The sequence below is a fragment of the Mobula hypostoma genome, chromosome 24 (assembly GCF_963921235.1).
Source record: "Mobula hypostoma chromosome 24, sMobHyp1.1, whole genome shotgun sequence".
NCBI lineage: Eukaryota > Metazoa > Chordata > Chondrichthyes > Myliobatiformes > Myliobatidae > Mobula > Mobula hypostoma.
Window position 1 is genome coordinate 10,109,684 of NC_086120.1, and position 18,182 is coordinate 10,127,865.

General features: G+C 39.2%; 1 protein-coding gene across 2 annotated transcripts in view; it reads left to right on the forward strand.

Annotated features, from left to right (window-relative positions):
- kdm4b (lysine (K)-specific demethylase 4B) overlaps window positions 1–18,182 on the forward strand; it is a 576,222-nt gene that overhangs the window by 359,676 nt on the left and 198,364 nt on the right. For both annotated transcript variants that reach the window (XM_063032523.1, XM_063032524.1), the window contains one exon: window positions 15,367–15,563. In XM_063032523.1, coding sequence (XP_062888593.1) covers window positions 15,367–15,563 — 197 coding nt within the window. The remainder of the gene's footprint in view (window positions 1–15,366; window positions 15,564–18,182) is intronic.

Consider the following 18,182-nt stretch of genomic DNA (forward strand, 5'->3'; position numbering starts at 1 on the left):
TATTGGGAAGTTCTGCTTTTGGCAGATAGACGGAGGTGCTTGACGAAGCAGTCACTGCATAAGCAGCAGATTGTGATTTCTGTTTGCACCATCTCAGAGCACGAGGCGTGGTGCCAGTCAAATGACCTCTTCTGCAATGTCAACGAGACAAAGGAGATGGTTATCAACTTCAGGAGAACTCAAACTGCTCACAACCCTCTGTACATTGGTGGCTCAACAGTGGAAACTACGAGCAGTTTCAAACTCTCAGGTGTGCATATCTCGCACAATCTCTCATGGTCCCAGAATACATCCTACACAATCGAGTAAGCTTTCTAGGGAGGCTGAGGAGAGGTGGACTATGCACATTAATACTCATGATCTTCTACAGATGCACCGAAGAGAGCTTTCTAACATGTTGCATCACTGCATGATACGGAAACTGCACTGCAGCCGACAGGAAGGCTTTACAATGGGTAGTCTAAACTGCCCAACGCATCACCAGCACCAGCCTACCCATCATGAAGGACATGTATTCAGAGAGATGCCAGAAAAACGTTAGCAATATCGAGAAGGATCTCCTCCACCGTGCTCATGGATTGTTTGTCCCACTTCCATCAGTGAGGAGGCTACGTAGTATTAATGATGCCAGGACTGTCAGACTCAGAAACAGTTACGCAGTAAGGCTGATCAACACCTTTGACCCACTGACCGATTCCACAATACCACACCCCCCCCCCCTCATCCCCCACCACCTTTACCATTTCCTATCAGGGTCACTTGAACCTAACATCACTTTATGTACATATAATCAAAGTATGCAAGCTACTTGATGTATTTGTATTATTGTTTTTTGTTTTGTGGCCTTGGTGTGTTTTTTATTTGCTACATTGAATCTGGAGTAACAATTATTTTGCTTCCCTTTACACTTGTGTGCTGGAAATAACATTACCCAATCTCGATTCTAAGAAATGAACTAGAACAATTGATGAAGGGCTCCTAACCTTAAAACTACATCACATCAGTCTGCCTCACTTTCAGGTTCCTTTCCAAATTTCGGATTATCCTGATTTGGCAATCTGCTCTTTCATTGTTACTGAGTCATGGAGAACCTTAGCCAGATGGACTATAGAGCACCCAATTACCTTTGCCACAGATTAGATTAGAGGTTACTTACAAATATTACCGTACATTTGAATAAAAGAGGAGTGAGTCAGTGATTTGTATGATAGATATTGTCACAGTTCACCTTGGGAATTGCTTTCATACTGCTGTGTCTTGCCTTTGTTTTTTGGTGCAAGCTAGTAGCAAGAACAGTGGTAAAGTTTGCCAAGAAAATACGACATTAGTTAAAATTGCAATTCTTCAGATTTTTCTTGCTGTCTGCACAAGTTCCCTGTGTTGGGAGCTGATGGCCCACAACACTTGTCAAATTTGATAGAGTTGAATGAAAGCTGGAGCTGCCTTTGCTGAAAACTATTAAGGGAACCCTGTGAAACATTGCTTCTTACACCTGACTTGTTACAAGCAGTTTACTTTGAATGTATCTGCCTGAAAAAAAGACAGGTCAACCTGTGTTGGAATTAAACCTTAATCTTAAACTGGGAGAGAACTGATTGAGCTTTCTCACTGGTGTACACTTGGATGATATAATTCTCCTGTAAGTAGTCCCTTCTGCAGTTTATGAGATTTGCCAAGTTGCACTTCATTTTATTTTAAGCCTACTCAACAGACTTGTTTTTGTAGCCACTTGGAGTACAGGTTTTATTGTTTAAAAGCACAATAGATTCATGAAGTTTGTGGCACTTGGCACAAGGTGGTTCTGGAGGACTGGAAAATTGCAAATGTCACTCCATTCTTTAAGAAGGGAAGTAGGCAAAAGAAAGGAAATTATAGGTCAGTTAGCCTAACCTCGGCGCTTGGGAAAGTGTTCGTGTCCATTATTAAGGATGAGGTTTCAGGGTACTTGGAGAGTAATGATAAAATAAGTCAAAGTCAGCATGGTTTCTGTAAAGGAAAATTCTGCCTGACTAATCTGGTAGAGTTCTTCGAGGAACTAACAAGCAGGGTGGACAAAGGAGAGGCAGTGGATGTCATTTACTTGGACTTTAAGAAGGCATTAGATAAGGTGCTACACATGAGCTGTTGAACAAAATAAAATCCCATGACATTATAGGAAAGATTCTGGCATAAATAAAGGAATGTCTGACAGGCCGGAGGCAGCGAGTGGGAATAAAGGGGGCCTTTAGTGGTTGGCTGCCTGTGACTAATGGTGTTTCTCAGGGGTCAGTATTGGGACCACTACTTTTCCCATTGTTTGTCACTGATTTAGATAATGGAATTGGTGGCTTTGTGGCAAAGTTTGCAGATGATACAAAGATGGGTAGTGCTGAGGAAACAATGTTATTGCAGAAAGACTTAGACAAATTGGAAGAATGGGCAAAAAAAAGTAGCAGATGGAATACATTCTTGGGAAATATACGATAATGCATTTTGGTCAAAGGAACAAAAGTGCAGACTATTATCTAAATGGGGAGAAAATTCAAACATCAGAGGTGCAAAGGGACTTAGGAGTGCAAGACTCCCAGAAGGTGAATTCATCTTGAGTCTGTAGTAAAGAAGGCAAATGCAATGTTGGCATTCATTTCAAGGAGAGTAGAATATAGAACCAAGGCAATAATGCTGAGGCTTTATAAGACACTGAAGGACTGATAGTGATGAAACCTCTGTTGATAAAATCTCAGCTGGCAATGAGGAAGCATTCAGGAGTGAGATAAATCAGCTGGTTGAGTGGTGTCTTAACAACAACCTTGCACTCAATATCAGCATGACCAACAAACTGATTTGGGACTTCAGAAAGGGGAAGTCGCGAGAACACACACCAGTCCTCAGCGAGGGATCAGTAGTGGAAGGGGGAGTAGCTTTAAGTTCCTTGATTTCAGCATCTGTCCTGGGTTCAACACATTGATACAATCATAAATAAGGCCTCCTCGTGGCTATACTTCTCTAGGGGTTTAGGTAACTTTGGTTCGTCATTAACAACTCTTGTAAATTTCTAAAGAAAGAAGGTGGAGAGCATTCTGACTGGTTGCAACACAGCAAATACACAAAATCATAAGAGGATGCAAAGACTTGTAGACTCAATTGGTTACATCACAGACATAAACTCCCTACCATCAAGAATGTCTATAAGATACTCCCCACATTAATTGTTTAAATCTTTTACAAATAACACTTACTTCAGAGACATGGTACTTTGATTGTTTCAACCTCTTTGTTCTCTGTAGTTCTTACCTATGTTCTGGTCTTACTTGCAATTAAGTACTTTGTTAGCATATTGACAAATTTAATCTCGTGGTTCTGTTCCAAGTTATGTCTACCTATAATGTAGTACCACAGTCTTAAGTTTCAAACATAGCTTGGTTTCAGTCATTCTTTGAGTTAGCATTGTTTATTGAATGAACTGATCATCGTGCTTTGCTTTTCAACCTTATGTACATTAATGCATGTTTACTTTATTTTGCAATCTTTATCTTGATATACACAATTGTTAAAATGTTGTTTCATGGTAACAGCATTAAAATAGTCTAGAAAACCTTTAGCATGCCTTTATTTATTTATGACTTTTGACCGTTCCTTTAAATTACCTCTTTCAATTTACGGGAGTCAACAGCAGTTCCAAGAATTATGGTGGATACATTTGCTAAAATAAATTCTCTGGTGAAGACTACTGAGACCCCAGGCCACTTAGCTCTGATGGCCATCTGCATTTATTTGTCTGCCTTTACCTGGATTTAATGACAATTATATATTGTGGCAATCTTATTTATAGCCTTAATTTGGTTTTTGTTCTAGAAAACTATAAAAAAAGCAGCACTACACGCAAGATGCTGGAGGAACTCAGCAGGTTAGGCAGCTTCTGCCTAAATGGTCAATATTTTGAGCTGAGATGTTTTGTCAGGTCTCTTGAATAATATCTTGTGATTATTTAATGCCTAAATAACCTAGAACATGGGTCAAATCCCACATCTAAAATTCAGTTAGTAATAACCTGGGATTAAAAAATTGCTTTAGTAATCATGGCAGGAAAATTACTAGACTCTTTTAAACTAATGCCTTTCAAATCAGAAGTATTCCTATCCTTGCCCAATCTAGCCTGCATGCAACTCGAAACTTGCAGTGGCGTTGTTTAAATTAAATGGCTTCTGAGAAGGGCCCAGCAAGCTACTCTGTTTCATAAAAGCTGCTCAAGTAGTAAACAGCGCCAATATTCCCACCAAAATGTGCATCAACATAGCACATAACCAATTCATCCCCGACTCAGATAGATAGATACTTCCTCCCACCTCCGATTCTTCTATTATGGTTATTGGATTAATGGAGTATGCCGCAAGAAAATCAATCTCAGGGTTGCAAACGGTGGCATACAGTGCCTATCAAAGTACTCATACCCCTTGGAAGTTTTCATGTTTTGCAACATTAAATCACAGTGGATTTAATTTGGCTTTTTTTTTTGACACCGATCAACAGAAAAAGACTTGTGTCAAAGTGAAAGAAGATTTATGGGCACTCGATTTACAGTGCCAATAAAAAGTATCCACCCCCCCGCCCCCGCCCCCCCAAGTTGCTTCAAACGTAATCAATACATTCCAAGACCTAGGTCTCAATACTTGTGCAATTGGATCCTTGGTTTCCTCACTTGTAGACCCCAGTCAGATCAGATCCACAGCATCTCCTCCACAATCACCATCAGCACGGGCACCAACAGGCTGTGTGCTTAGCCCCTGTTCTATTCAATTTACAGTGCCAATAAAAAGTACACCCTTCAGACTATGCGGATTCACAGTTATGTGAGGAACCTATTTCTGCCAACGTCTCGTTATATGCGTCCAAAATTCACAGTTATGTGAGGAGCACTGCCTTCCTGCCAATACAAGTCACGTGCATACCTCACAATCTCACTGTTGGGATGAGAAGCACTGCTTTCCCGCCAATACAAATCAGGTGTGCGCGCCTTACAATTTCACTGCTGGGATGAGGAGCACCGCTTTCCCGCCAATGCAAGTCAGGTGTGCACGCCTTACAATTTCACTGCTGGGAAGAGAAGCACCGCTTTCCCGCCAATACAAATCAGGTGCGCGCGCCTCACAATTTCACTCCGGCCACTCTAGCATTGGTTTTGGCAAGGTGTGGATGCGCGATCTTAAACTTCTGTTGGTTTTACCTATGGTGCAGTGATTTTGTGCTTGAAATATTTAACTATGCCTCCTAAGCGTTGGATGTCATGTCTTGATCCGTCAGCCAAGCGGCAGAGAACGTTTTAACACTTGAAAAGAAGTTGGAAATTATAAACAGCACAGCGTCAACTGAAGGTAACCCAGCTCTGGGACGCTACTGTCGGGAACAGAATCTTGCCTTTAAAGTTCTTTTGTTGCTTGACAATGCGCCAGCACATCCTAAACATTTGGACAGCATTCATCCTAACATAACAGTGCGTTTCCTGCCGCTTAACACAACATCGCTGATTCAACTACTCGACCAAGGTGTAATCCACATTCAAGGCGTATGTATTTTTTTTTTAATGGTGAACTATCTCTCAGATGCTGCAAGCAGCAGACAATTTTGAAAATCCCGGGAGTTCACCAACGGTGAGGGAATGGTGGAAGTCGGAATACTTGGCACAAATGGCGATGGACATGGACCCACGTTTAGAACGGAGTCAGCATTTCAGTCGTTCCCTGCCATCAACCCTTCTTCCCTACAAGCAAATTTATGCTGAAAAACAAAATGCTGCCAAGCAAACAACCCTCACCACTTTTTGCAAATCGCTGTAATCTTTCTGCTGCCGGCAGTTCTAAGAGTTCTGTGAGTCTTCCTTCACCCCTTGCTGTGCTTGATATTATCCTGACGACCACAACCATCCACTTTATCCGTGTAAAGCTGCCCGACGACACAACAACCACTCATCTCCCGGAGCGAACCCACCTGCCACTGTTAGTGAGTACTGTACACCAGAGGATGTTAACTTTCTATGATTTATTACATTGAATATTACCTTAAATTGATTAAATATAATACAAATGTTGTCTTGTAGTACTGCTTTTGTGTCGTATTGATATAAAAATGTGAATAAGTTACAGATAAAACATATTTAGGAAGCGCTCTGGAACGCATCCTTATTTTCTCCATTTAAATAATTGTTCACATTATGCGATTTCACATTATGTGTCAACTTTGAGGAACGTGTCCCTTGCATATAACGAGGATAAGGTATATTCACCCCCCCCCCCGCCCCCCGGGAAGTTTTCATGTTTTATTGTTTTACAACATTGAATCACAGTGGATTTAATTTGGCTTTTTTGACACTGATTAACAGAAAAGACTCTTGAGTCAAAGTAAAAGCAAATATCTACAAATTGGTCTAAATTACTTACAATTATTAAACACAAAATAATTGATTGCATAATTACTTACCCCCTTCAAGACAGTATTTAGTCTATGCACCTTTGGCAGCAATTATAGCCCTGAGCCTGTGTAGATGGGTCTCTATCAGCTTGCGCACCTGGACACTACAATATCCCCCCCATTCCAAAACTGCTCAAATTCTGTCAGATTGCATGGGGATTGTGAGTGAACAGCCCTTTTCAAGTACAGCTACGAATTCTCAATCAGATTGAGTTCTGGACTTTGATGTGGCCACCCTAGGACATTAACTCAGTGTTTTTAAGCCACTCCTGTATAGGTTTGGCTTTACGCTGGGGGTCATTGTCTTGCTGGAAACATATCTTCTCCCAAGTGGCAGTTCTCTTACAGACTACATCAGGTTTTACTCCAGAATTTCTGTGTATTTTGTTGCATTCGTTTTACTCTCTACCTTCACAAGCCTTCCAGGGCCTGCTGCAATGAAGCATCCCCGCAGCATAATGCAGCCACCACCATGCTTCACCGTTTTTGATAATGTGCGGTGTTAGACTTGCACCAAACATAGCGTTCAGTCTGATGGCCAAAAAGCTCCATTTTGATTTTATCAGACCATAGAACCTGCTTCCAACTGAGTTCAGAGTCTCCCAAATGTCTTCTGGCAAACTCTAGCTGGGATTTCATGCGAGTTTTTTTTTCAACAGTGGCTTTCTCTTTGCCACTCTCCCATAAAGCTGCAATTGGTGAAGTACCTGGTCAATAGTCGTTGTATGCGCAGTCTGTCCCATTTCAGCCACTGAAGCTTGTAACTCCTCCAGAGTTGTCATAGGTCCCTTGGTAGCCTTCATTAGTCCCCTTGCATGGTCACTCAGTTTGTGAGGATGGCCTGCTTCAGGCAGATTTACAGTTGTGCCATATTCTTTCCATTTTTTGATGTTTGGTTTAACTGTTCTCCAAGGGATATTCAGTGTCTTGGAAATTTTCTTGTATCCATCTCCTGACCTTGTACTTCTCAGTAACCTCTTTGAAGAGCTGCTTGGAGTGTTCTTTTGTCTTCATGGTGTAGTTTTTGCTGACTCATCAGTAGTTGGACCTTTCAGATACAGGTGTATTTTTACTATAATCAATTGAAACACCTTGACTGCACACAGGTGATCTCCATTTAACTAGTTATTTGACTTAAAAAAAAGTCTGCACCTGCGATGATTTGGTGTATGATATCAAAGGGGGTGAATACTTGTGCAATCATTTATATTGTGTTTTATATTTGTAATTAATTTAGCTCACTTTGTAGAGATCTGTTTTTATTTTGACACGCAAGAGTTTTTTTTCCGTTGATCGGTGTCAAATAAACTAAATTAAATGCACTGTAAAACAATAAAACTTGAAAACTTCCGAGGGGGTGGGGTGAATACTTTTTATAGGCGTTAGCTATATGCATTCATGACCAGCTTCTCAAGGATTGAACAGTAACTGGCATTGCCAGTGACATAATCCAGAAAATCAAAAAAAAAGTCATTACTGAGTGATCTTATTGTTCAAAATATCTTGTACATTATTATAGTATGCAGTAAATTATAAAAGTTCGTGATGCTCTTGGTGTGTTTCCAATGAAATACCACCTGCTTTTCAATTTAGTGATAATTAATTGCACATTGAGGATATTCTACTCTATTACAGGTACATCTACAGACCGGGTAATTATATACCTATGCTTCATTAAAATATAAAACAGTGATTATTCAGCAGTCAATTCAGGTGTGAATTGCTCTATAGAACTTCATGTAGATTCAACTGGGTTTCTCCACAGATACCTGTTCTGCATTAGAAATCAGTCAACCTTGTGATTCTCTATATTTCTTCCGACCGCAGTTAAGTAGCTGTGTTTGTTACCTCACCTCTCTGCTCACTTCTGTGCATTGCCCATTCAAAGTCAAAGGAAACAAATATACCAAGACCTTCTGTGACACACGGCACTACTATGATGGACACAAGAGATTCTTCAGATTCTGGAAATCTTGAGCAACTCGCATACAAAATGCTGGAAGAACTCAGCAAGTTGGGCAGCATTTATGTCATGTTGAAGTGTCTTGGCTTTAAATGTCAACTACAGATTCTGCTCCTAAGATACTGTCTAACTTGCTGAGTTCCTCCAGTATTTTGAGGATACGTAAGACAGAAAATACTCAGTGCTGCAAATACCCAGTGGTTCCAGTATCAATATCAGACAGGCAGTCATACATCTTTGCACACTCATTTTGCATCAATGAATCTAAGCAATGAGGGAAACAGAGGATATTTCCATAGCACTGCTGTCTGCTGAATTCTTAGTAATGATGCCACTCTCGTAACCCTCTAAACTGAGAACTAATTGCCAGCAATAAAGTGTAACAACATTCCAAGAGTCCCTTCCAGTGAAGCCTAGCCCCAGTATTTGTACTCCCGAACTCCACTGGTTCTCTGCTTCTGCCAGTTCTCGTAGTTACTTTATGTTGTCACCTGAATTCCACATACAGTTACTTTGCTCTGCTGGTCTCAGTTTCTGTTCATTTGGTATGGAAAACAAGTAAACTACAGAGGATAGAATCTGTATCAAAAGTAGAAATGGCGGGGGGCGGGGGGACTTAGCCGCTCAAGCAGCATCTGTGGAAAGAAAAAAAAGCAAGTAATGTTCTGATCAGTGATGGTCCCTCAGAAGTTTCCTTAGTTCTGAGGTAGAATCATTGACCAGAGATGTTGACTTGTTCCTCTTTCTGCAGATGTTGCCGCGTCCTTCCACCATTCTAGGTTTGTAAGCTGCCCTCATCCCAGTCCTTTAGATCTGTGATCTTGAGAACAATTTTTTACATCCCTTGCCTTAGCTAATGAACTCAGTTATGGTGTGACTGATCTTTATTCACATTCTTTCGGGGGGTGGGGTTGCAGCATACCTCAACCGTATTCAGGCCGTGGCAACTAAAGGTACTTATCACAGTAACTAGAACCATGATCAGTATGGTTTACTCATCAGCTGCATAGTGCTTTAACTCCATAGTTCTTTAACTGCTAATGTACTTAGCCAACCTTCCCATCATGCCCTATAATTTCAGTTCTACAACGAGTCACGTATAAAAGAACAAAAGGAGTTTATTCAGTGCTACAGCTTGATCAATGCATAGTATTGAGCTCAGCCCAAAGTCAATTAATTTTCAGATTTTAATTGCTTTGAGGTCTAGGCTAAAACCTCTGGCTTGCATATATACAAAGATAAGATTTTTGACACCCTTCCTCTATGAGAATCGATCTCACTGCCTTCCATCTGGCCCCAGTGTGTTAGTAGATGGAAACCCTGAGGATTGCAGAACAATATGGGTGGTTGTATTCAGTATTGTTAATTAGTTTTTTTTTAGAAGAATACTCATTTGTTCGTTATCTGCCATGTTGTACAACGCAGGTGATCATGGACTTTCTATGATGTTTTTGGCAATTTTTTCTACAGAAGTTTCTTCATTGCAGCCTTCTGGTCAGTGTCTTACAGTATAAGAATACTATATATACTATAAATATCGATTCCCCTGAATAAGTGTAATTAAGGTGTACATTTTAACTGGCCAACATGCCTAAACTATCCAGACATAGAGATCCTGTTGTTAGATAACAAGCAGTTTAGCTGTTGTTGTTACTTATTTAATATTGTGGCATAAATAAATCACTCCATTGCTGCTACATATTCTATAATGTCTTTCTCAGTTATCAACTCTTTTTTACATTGTCCCTGATTTTCTTTTGATCAACCCATTAGTAGTTTAAGATATGGAGATATGACACTATCCCATTAGATAAAGTGAAAGGGCTCTAAGAAGCCTTGTAAAAGTTATAGAAAGATGGTGTGAAACTCGATGTGAAAATCAAGAACAGTTAAGGGTGTGTTATCTGGTGAGCTGAAGGAATTCAAAATGGCGATGGACCAAATCAGGTGGAAAGTTTCATATTTCTGCAGTCAAGAATACATGTAGATGATGGATGCACTTGAAGAACTGTTCAGAAGAGTTCTGTAATATTAAGCTTGTAAGACAGGGGTCCCCAACCTTTTGCGCACCGCGGACCGGTTTAATATTGACGTTATTCTTGCGGACCGGCCGACCAGGGGCGGGGTGGGGGGGATGTTCAAGTTCAACAGTGTGTGACAGGGAATGGGGAAAGGTGCAGCTGACTCATATCGTTTCATATCGCCAAATCATATAGTTTCTTCGCAGCCCGGTTGCACATTTTTGCGGCCCGGTACTGGTCCGCAGCCCGGTGATTGGGGACCACTGTTGTAAAAGATAAAGACATGTAGGCAGCATTTGTAAAGAAAGAAACACAGTTGATGTTCAAGACCTTTCATCAGAACTAGAAAAACATACAAGTTTTAAGAACAGAGAAGGGGAGGGATGGAGAGAACAGAAATGTCTGTGAATGGGTGGACACCAAGATAAAATGTAAAACAGATTGGTGTCAATTGGGAAATGAGTGTAAAGGCTTGTTAATGGTTGACAAACTCTCGGGAAGAGAAATAATTAGAAGAAAATGAATGAAAGAGAAGGAACATCTGTTGTTAGCTTGGTTAGTACATGTACTTTCCTTTTAGTAGATTTAAGTTGACCATTTCAGGGCAGGTGAGGACACAAAGAGCTTTGCCTCATGTTAATTTCTATAAGCACCCCTTGTTTGCTGCCCTCTTGGGGATGGGTGTGGGGGAAAGCAGAGAAGGAGCGGGAGGGGGAGAGAAAATGGTAATAAATTGTGTTTTTAATTATTACAGGAATTGATCTTAAGATGCTATGAATTTGCTATGAAGTTACCTGATATGGATCCTTTTCTGAGTTCTGTACTATCTATTATTCAGCTTGTTTCATTTCAGTCATTTTCTCCATGTAATTCAGACACCAAATAATGTTGAATGTTTCTATATGTACAGGGGTTTTGATTTGCTTGCCTGGTAATTTCCAAGCCCTGTTCTTGATAATTGAACATAAGCCATACAATGTACTTCCTAAAATGAAAAATGATTTTAAAGGCAGTTAAGCAGTGCATACACTATTGGAGTTTTACAGTCTGTGATCATACAGCATAAATATTTCAGATCGTTTGAAGCAAATAAGATGAGGCCCATTTGATATGTGTTCTGTGTTATTGGTTTGTCCTCTAACAGATGTTAAGAGTGATTGAAAAACACAGTGCAGGTTTTGGAGATTCCCTTTGTAGTATCAATGTAAAGGCTAAGGAGGTTGTGGTACATTTTACTGGATTTAATATTGTCTGCGTTTGATTTCCGTCTGCAGACTACTGGAAGTTTTAAGCAGTCCTGTGTTTTTCAGCGGGTGTTGTTCGGTGCCACTTCGTTCTCCTGTTCTGTTAAAAATTCTTATCGCAGTAGTGTTGATGAATCTCTAAGCTCAAGTCCTTCAACCAAATACATTTGATGTTGCAATGTAAGACAAGTAGCTGAAGTAAACTTAGATGAGTATTGCCTCACTGATTTTTAATAGTCCTCATATCTTGATATATAATACTGGTTCTAAAGTCTTGGTTGATTTATTTTATTCATGTGCAATATATTAGCAATTTTGAAAGTTTTGTATAAGCTACAGAGAAATTTATACACATCTGAGGATTTCATTTTACATTAATCAAAAAGCAAAGAATCTGGTAGTCAAAATCTGAAATAAAAACATTCATTAAAAATAGTCACTTAGCAGGACAAGTAGAATCTGTGAAGGAACAGAGTTAATATTACTCCTGCCTCCACGATGCTGCCTGATCTGCTGAGTATTTTCAGCATTTTATGTTGTTTCTGTTTATATAGAATGTGAAAAAGGAGTTGTATAGTGAGCTTGCATGTAGGAAGAAAGAGGTAGCAATGGGAAATGCCTTACTAAACATGAATAAATAGTTTATAAAAGGAAGACTTTGGAACTTTGTCCAACTGTGACATGTTCAAAGTTAGTTTAAATGATGAATCCCATAAAATTAATCTACTCCATACTTCCCCAAACCCCTGACTTTGCACATTTGTTGTCCCCTATTCATTTGGGAAGGGTGGTTTATGGGATATGTTATTGGGCTTGGTATCCAGACAGCTGGTATTCAAATCCTTCTACTTAAATTCATGTAATTAAATAAAACTGAAATACCATTAGCAGTGACCTTAAAGCTAACAGTTCAATGCCAATCATTTGCTTTATTAATGCTCTTGTGATAGCACTTTTATAAAGCACAACATGCACAAAAAAAGGCCAGATTAATTGTCCCTTATGGCCCCTCCCAAATTTTCCTCTGACTTACATTGTATTACCTGCTACAGGAAATTTCTCAGTGTGAGATGTTGCACTGGCAGGATAGACCAACTGGAGTTAAGTTCAGGTTTATTGACATGGGCACATATACACAGGATACAATGCATTAGATTTTTGCAGCAGCAACAGAACACATCACAAAGACAATAAACACAAATTATATAAACTTAAATTAACATAACATAAATTAAGGAAGGTGGACCTTAAGATTCCTTAATGCAGACTGTGGTTATAGCATTCGGAGAAGAAAAATAGACAACAAAGCCACTTGTCACCACCTACGATTCTCCCTCAGCTGATGAATCTTGTAATTTTCCATATTTGATTAAAACAAAATAATAGGCACTGGGGAATGTGGTAACACGGTTACTCTGGCTGGATTTTCAATGAGTATGTTGGTAGCAGCATTATTTGGATAAATTGTGGTTATAATTACCTTTCTTAACCTGTAACAAGTAGGGGGTAGAACCACTTTGATACCCGAGATGCTCTCTGGTATCTTTATGCTAAATGGAGTTTTATTTAGAATGGATCTTGAGTTCAGAACTGAACATTTCTGAGGTGCTGATTGCAAGAGTAAAATTCTGTTTCACTGTAACCTCATATTTGACCTATCCTTCTAAGGTCCAGTCTTGTCAATGAACACCTATAAATGAAATGTCACCCTTGTGACTCTGTGACTAAGATGAATTTGTAAAGTTGCTGAAAGTAGAAGTAGTATGCAGTAAGACAGTCAAGAAATGTAATCATTTCATCAACAGACACATCAAAGCAATTACACAAATAAATAGAATCTGATCAAAACTTTTAAATCCTGCCACATCCAGTCATGAATGGGAGTGAAGAACTAAATAAGGGGAGGAGACAGCTTTCTGAGCGTCACCATTTTGAATGACTGCTTGATGTACAAATGCAAATGTGAACTTGAAGCCATTCAACAGAAATTTAACTGAACCAGCCATGTAAAATTTATCAGCCAGTTATCTAGAGTACAGTTCAGAGGCTGAGCATTTTGTGACACATGGCTCATCTTCCAAAACTTTTCAAGATGAACAAACCACAAGGCTGATGAATGCAGATTGAATAAAGCTCTGGAAACTCTACATTATCGAGGATAAAGTAATCTTTTGATTGACTGAGAATGTTGTATAAGTTATCGAAAAATGCAATGAAGCAACTTATAAATGCTTGCAGGTACAAAGAAGGCATGACAGCGGCTGCACTTCATTAGGAGTTTGAGGAGACTTGGTATGTCACCAAAGACACCTGTAGATTTCTGCAGATGTACTGTGGATAGCATTCTAACTGGTTGCATTACTGTCTGGTATGGAGCGACATTGCACAGGATCAGAAAAAAGCTGCAGAGAGTTGTAAACTCAGTCAGCTCTGGAATCATCGAGGACACTTTCAAAAGACGATGCCTCCAAAAGGTGGCACCCATCATTAAGGATCGCTATCACCTGAGACCTGTCTTCTTCTCGTTGCTATCATCAAAGAAGAGGTACAGGAGCCTGAAGAGGCACATTCAACATTTCAGGAGCAACCTTCTCCCCTCCACCACCAGATTTCTGAATGGACAATGAATCTATGAACATTACCTCACTATTCTCTCTCTTTTTGCGGAGCTTACTTATTTTTTTAAAAAGTGTACTTATTGTAGTTTATCTTCTTAAAAATAGATTTTCCATTGCAAAGCAACAAATTTCATGACGTATGCCAGTGATATTAAATTTGATTCTGATTTTTCCAATCACACATTTTCGATCTTTGATATCTACCACTTGGAAGGGTAGGAACATTGGATACATGGGAGCACTATCAGTGGTGAGATTCATTCTAGGTAATCTAATTTTGAAATATATTGGTATTTCGTCATTGTCCCGGAGGCATATCCTATAATATTACTAACAGCAAAATGCTATGTACCTTTACCACATGGATTGAAGTTGCTTCCCACTACCATTCTTGGGGACAAGAGAGATGGATATTAAATGCAGACCATATTGTAAACGTAAATGAAATTCTGTAAAAATGCAGAAATCCAATTATAATGAAATGTTGCCATGACAACACAAGGTATTTCTAGATGTCAAATATATCTTTTTAACAGATATGTTGTGATGTGTTGAACTCGTAAGTACAGTAACCATGCAACCAGGCAAAGAGTACTGAAATAGATAACAAGCAGAAAGTAGTGCTCTTATCCAGATATCGAGGAGTTGCTACATAATGGTCTTCAATGTTGCTGTCCTTTTACCTGATCCTGTGACTACCCTCCCCCTTGAATCAGTCCCTGCTGTTTAGTATCGTTACTATGCTACTTTATTTCTAGTTATTCTTACCATGTATCCTGTGAATAACATTTTTGCTGTGTTTGATATTCCAAATCGTGCCTTATTTCCAAGTGAATTATGACTCATTGTCTTGAAATTGTTTTAACCTTTCTTATGTACTACTGTATGGAAATCTCCCCACATTGCTTATATGATATATTAGACCATGAAAGTTTACATTATTAATAAAATCTTTATTTAAGAAATTTCATATTTTCATATGCTAAAAGTAAAATCACATTTATGATTTGCACATGCTGTTATACTTAATCTGTTTTTCTTTTCCCTCCTTTTTTCCCAACCTCCCATGTTTACAGTGTACCTGCAGGAAGGACATGGTAAAGATATCAATGGATGTATTTGTACAGCTCCTTCAGCCTGATCGCTATGAACTGTGGAAAAGTGGTAAAGATGTTGTTACTATCGATCACAACAAGCCAACTGCTCTATCCAGCCCTCAGATGGATGACTGGCTGGAGCGAAAAGCTTCATTAAAAGCAAAATGTATTCGAAGGTAAAACTGTCTCTTCATCTTCTTAGAATTTCATCTCGGGAAGTCAACAACTTTGTGTTTACCTGAAATGGTTTACAGTTGAGCCCACTTAAACTCAAACAGACCATTCATCTGTATCACTCTGTTATCAAGTATGCTGGAAACTGCTGGGTGTTCTTTGCTCTCATATTAGGTTATTTCTAGTATTAATGCCATGGTGAATTAACATCTGTATTATCAGAAAGAAATCACTAATGTTTTAGCACTTTTGCAACTTGACCTCCCAATTTAGATGATCTTATAGAGCATAACTTGGCCTATTCCAAGTTAGAAAGGGAATGAGACTACTGCACCTTTAATGATGCTTTTTGCATCATCACTGGCCACAGGAGTAGTCCAGATGATTGGTGGTGTCAAATGTTATTCCTTTGTTCAAGGAACAGAGTAAGGATAACCCTGGGAATTATAGATCAGTGAATCTTACACAGTGGTGGGCAACTTATTGGGGAAGATTGTTAGAGGCAGGATTTATGAGTATTTGGAGAAGCATAGTGAGACTAGGGATAGTCTGCATAGCTTTGTGAAGGGTAAGTCATGCCTCACAAGCCTGATTGAATTCTTTGAGGATGTGACAAAGTACATTGATGAAGGTAGAGCTGTGGATGTAGTGTATCCATGGATTTTAGTATGGCATTTGACAAGCTTTCCCATGGTAAACTCATCCAGAAAGTCAGGAGGTGTGGGATCTAGGTCTGGCTGTGTAGATTCAGAATTGGCAGAGGGTGGTTGTAAATGGAGAGTTTTATGTTTTGAGGTTGGTGACCGGTGGTGGACTGCAGAGATCCGTTTGGGACCCCTGGTCTTTGTGATTTTTATAAATGACTTAGATGAGGAAGTGAAGTGTGAGTTAGTATGTTTGCAGATGACACGAAGGTTGGTGGAGATGTGAACAGTGTGGAATATGGAAGGTTGCCATAGATTACAATGGGACATTGACAGAATGCAGAGCTGGGCTGAGAAGTGGCAGATGGAGTTCAACACAGAAAAGTGTGAAAGGATTCACTTCGAAAAGACAGAATACAGAGTTAATGGCAGGATTTTTAGCAGTATGGAGCAGTAGAGGGATCTTGAGGTCCATATCTATAGCTCGCTCTAAGTTGTTGTACAAGTTGATAAGATTGTTAAGAAGGCATCTAAGATTGTTAAGAAGGCATCTGGTGTGTTGGCCTTCATTTATTGGGGGATTGAGTTCAGGAGCCACTAGGTAATGTCGCAGCTCTATAAATCCTGGTTAGACCACATTTCAAGTACTGTGTTCGTTGATGTTTGTCTCATTATATGAAGGATGAGGACACTTTAGAGAGGGTGCAGTGGAAATTTACCAGGATGTTGCCTGGATTAGGGAACATATCTTATGAGAATAAGTAGACTGGGCAAAGATTTTTTTCTCTTTGGAGGAAAGCAGGATGAGAGGTGACTTGATAGAGGTGTATAAGATCATAAAAGGCAGAGATAAGAGTGGAGACCCAGAGACTTATTCTCAGGGAAGAAATGGCTAATGTGATGGGGCAGAATTTTAAGATGTTTGGAGGAAAGCATAGGGGGAATGTAAGAGGTAATTTTTTAATATAGAGAATGGGTTGTGTGGAGGGCCTTGCAGGGGTGGTGCTAGAGGCAGGTACATTAGGGATATGTAAATTACTCTAAGATAAGCATATGGATAATAGAAAATTGGAGTGCCATGAAAGGGGGGAGGGTTAGATTGACCTTAGAGCTGATGAAAAGGTTGGCACAATATCTAGGCCAAATGGCTTGAACTGTGCTGTAATGTTCTATATTCTGTGTTCTAGATAAGTGTAATAAAATTGTTTTATTTCATAATATGTCCAGAACAGGTAAGCTTAAACTCTGCTAACCTGCTTTCTCAATCCAAACTGAATACACAGAAGTAAATACTGCCCATGTGGACTTTTCTGATATTTTATTCTTTTGTCTTTGTGCAAAATCATTAATCATCTGTTTAAGGCTTCCTTGACAAAATGGCTCAGATTATATATTCATGTTGGGAATTGTAAGTATTGTTAACATTGTTTTCAGACTATGACATTGTGTGTGTGAGGGCACACAAATGGAGTTGATTACAAAATGGTTTATTGTTCTTAACATAATGAGTTTGGTTCCAGTTTGAAAGATTCATGATACATACTCGTCTCCCAGTAGCTTAACACAGCATATTTATCCTTGTCAAATTCAACTTACACTTGCCATATTATTGATAAAGTAGGATAACTGAATTTTTTTGAAGCACTTTCCCCTGTGATCTAAATCAAAAGTTTTATTTTTGTGAAAGATGGAAAATTGAATTAAATTACTAGAATAACCAAATAAAATATGTTAATTAGAAAAATGCCTTTGAATAAATTGGGTGTCTGCATCATTAAAGCACTAACCTTCACTATCTTCATCATTGTGCATAAATTTAGTGAAGCTAATCTGTTAGGATTTACAGTAGTAGTCTATGGAACAGTGTTGCTGTTCATTAGACTTATTCCTCCCTGCTTAATTTCTGAGTTATTGTGATGATAGTTGCTGCAAGATAAAGATCTTAAGAATGTGGAAGCTTCCACAGGGAAATAAAGC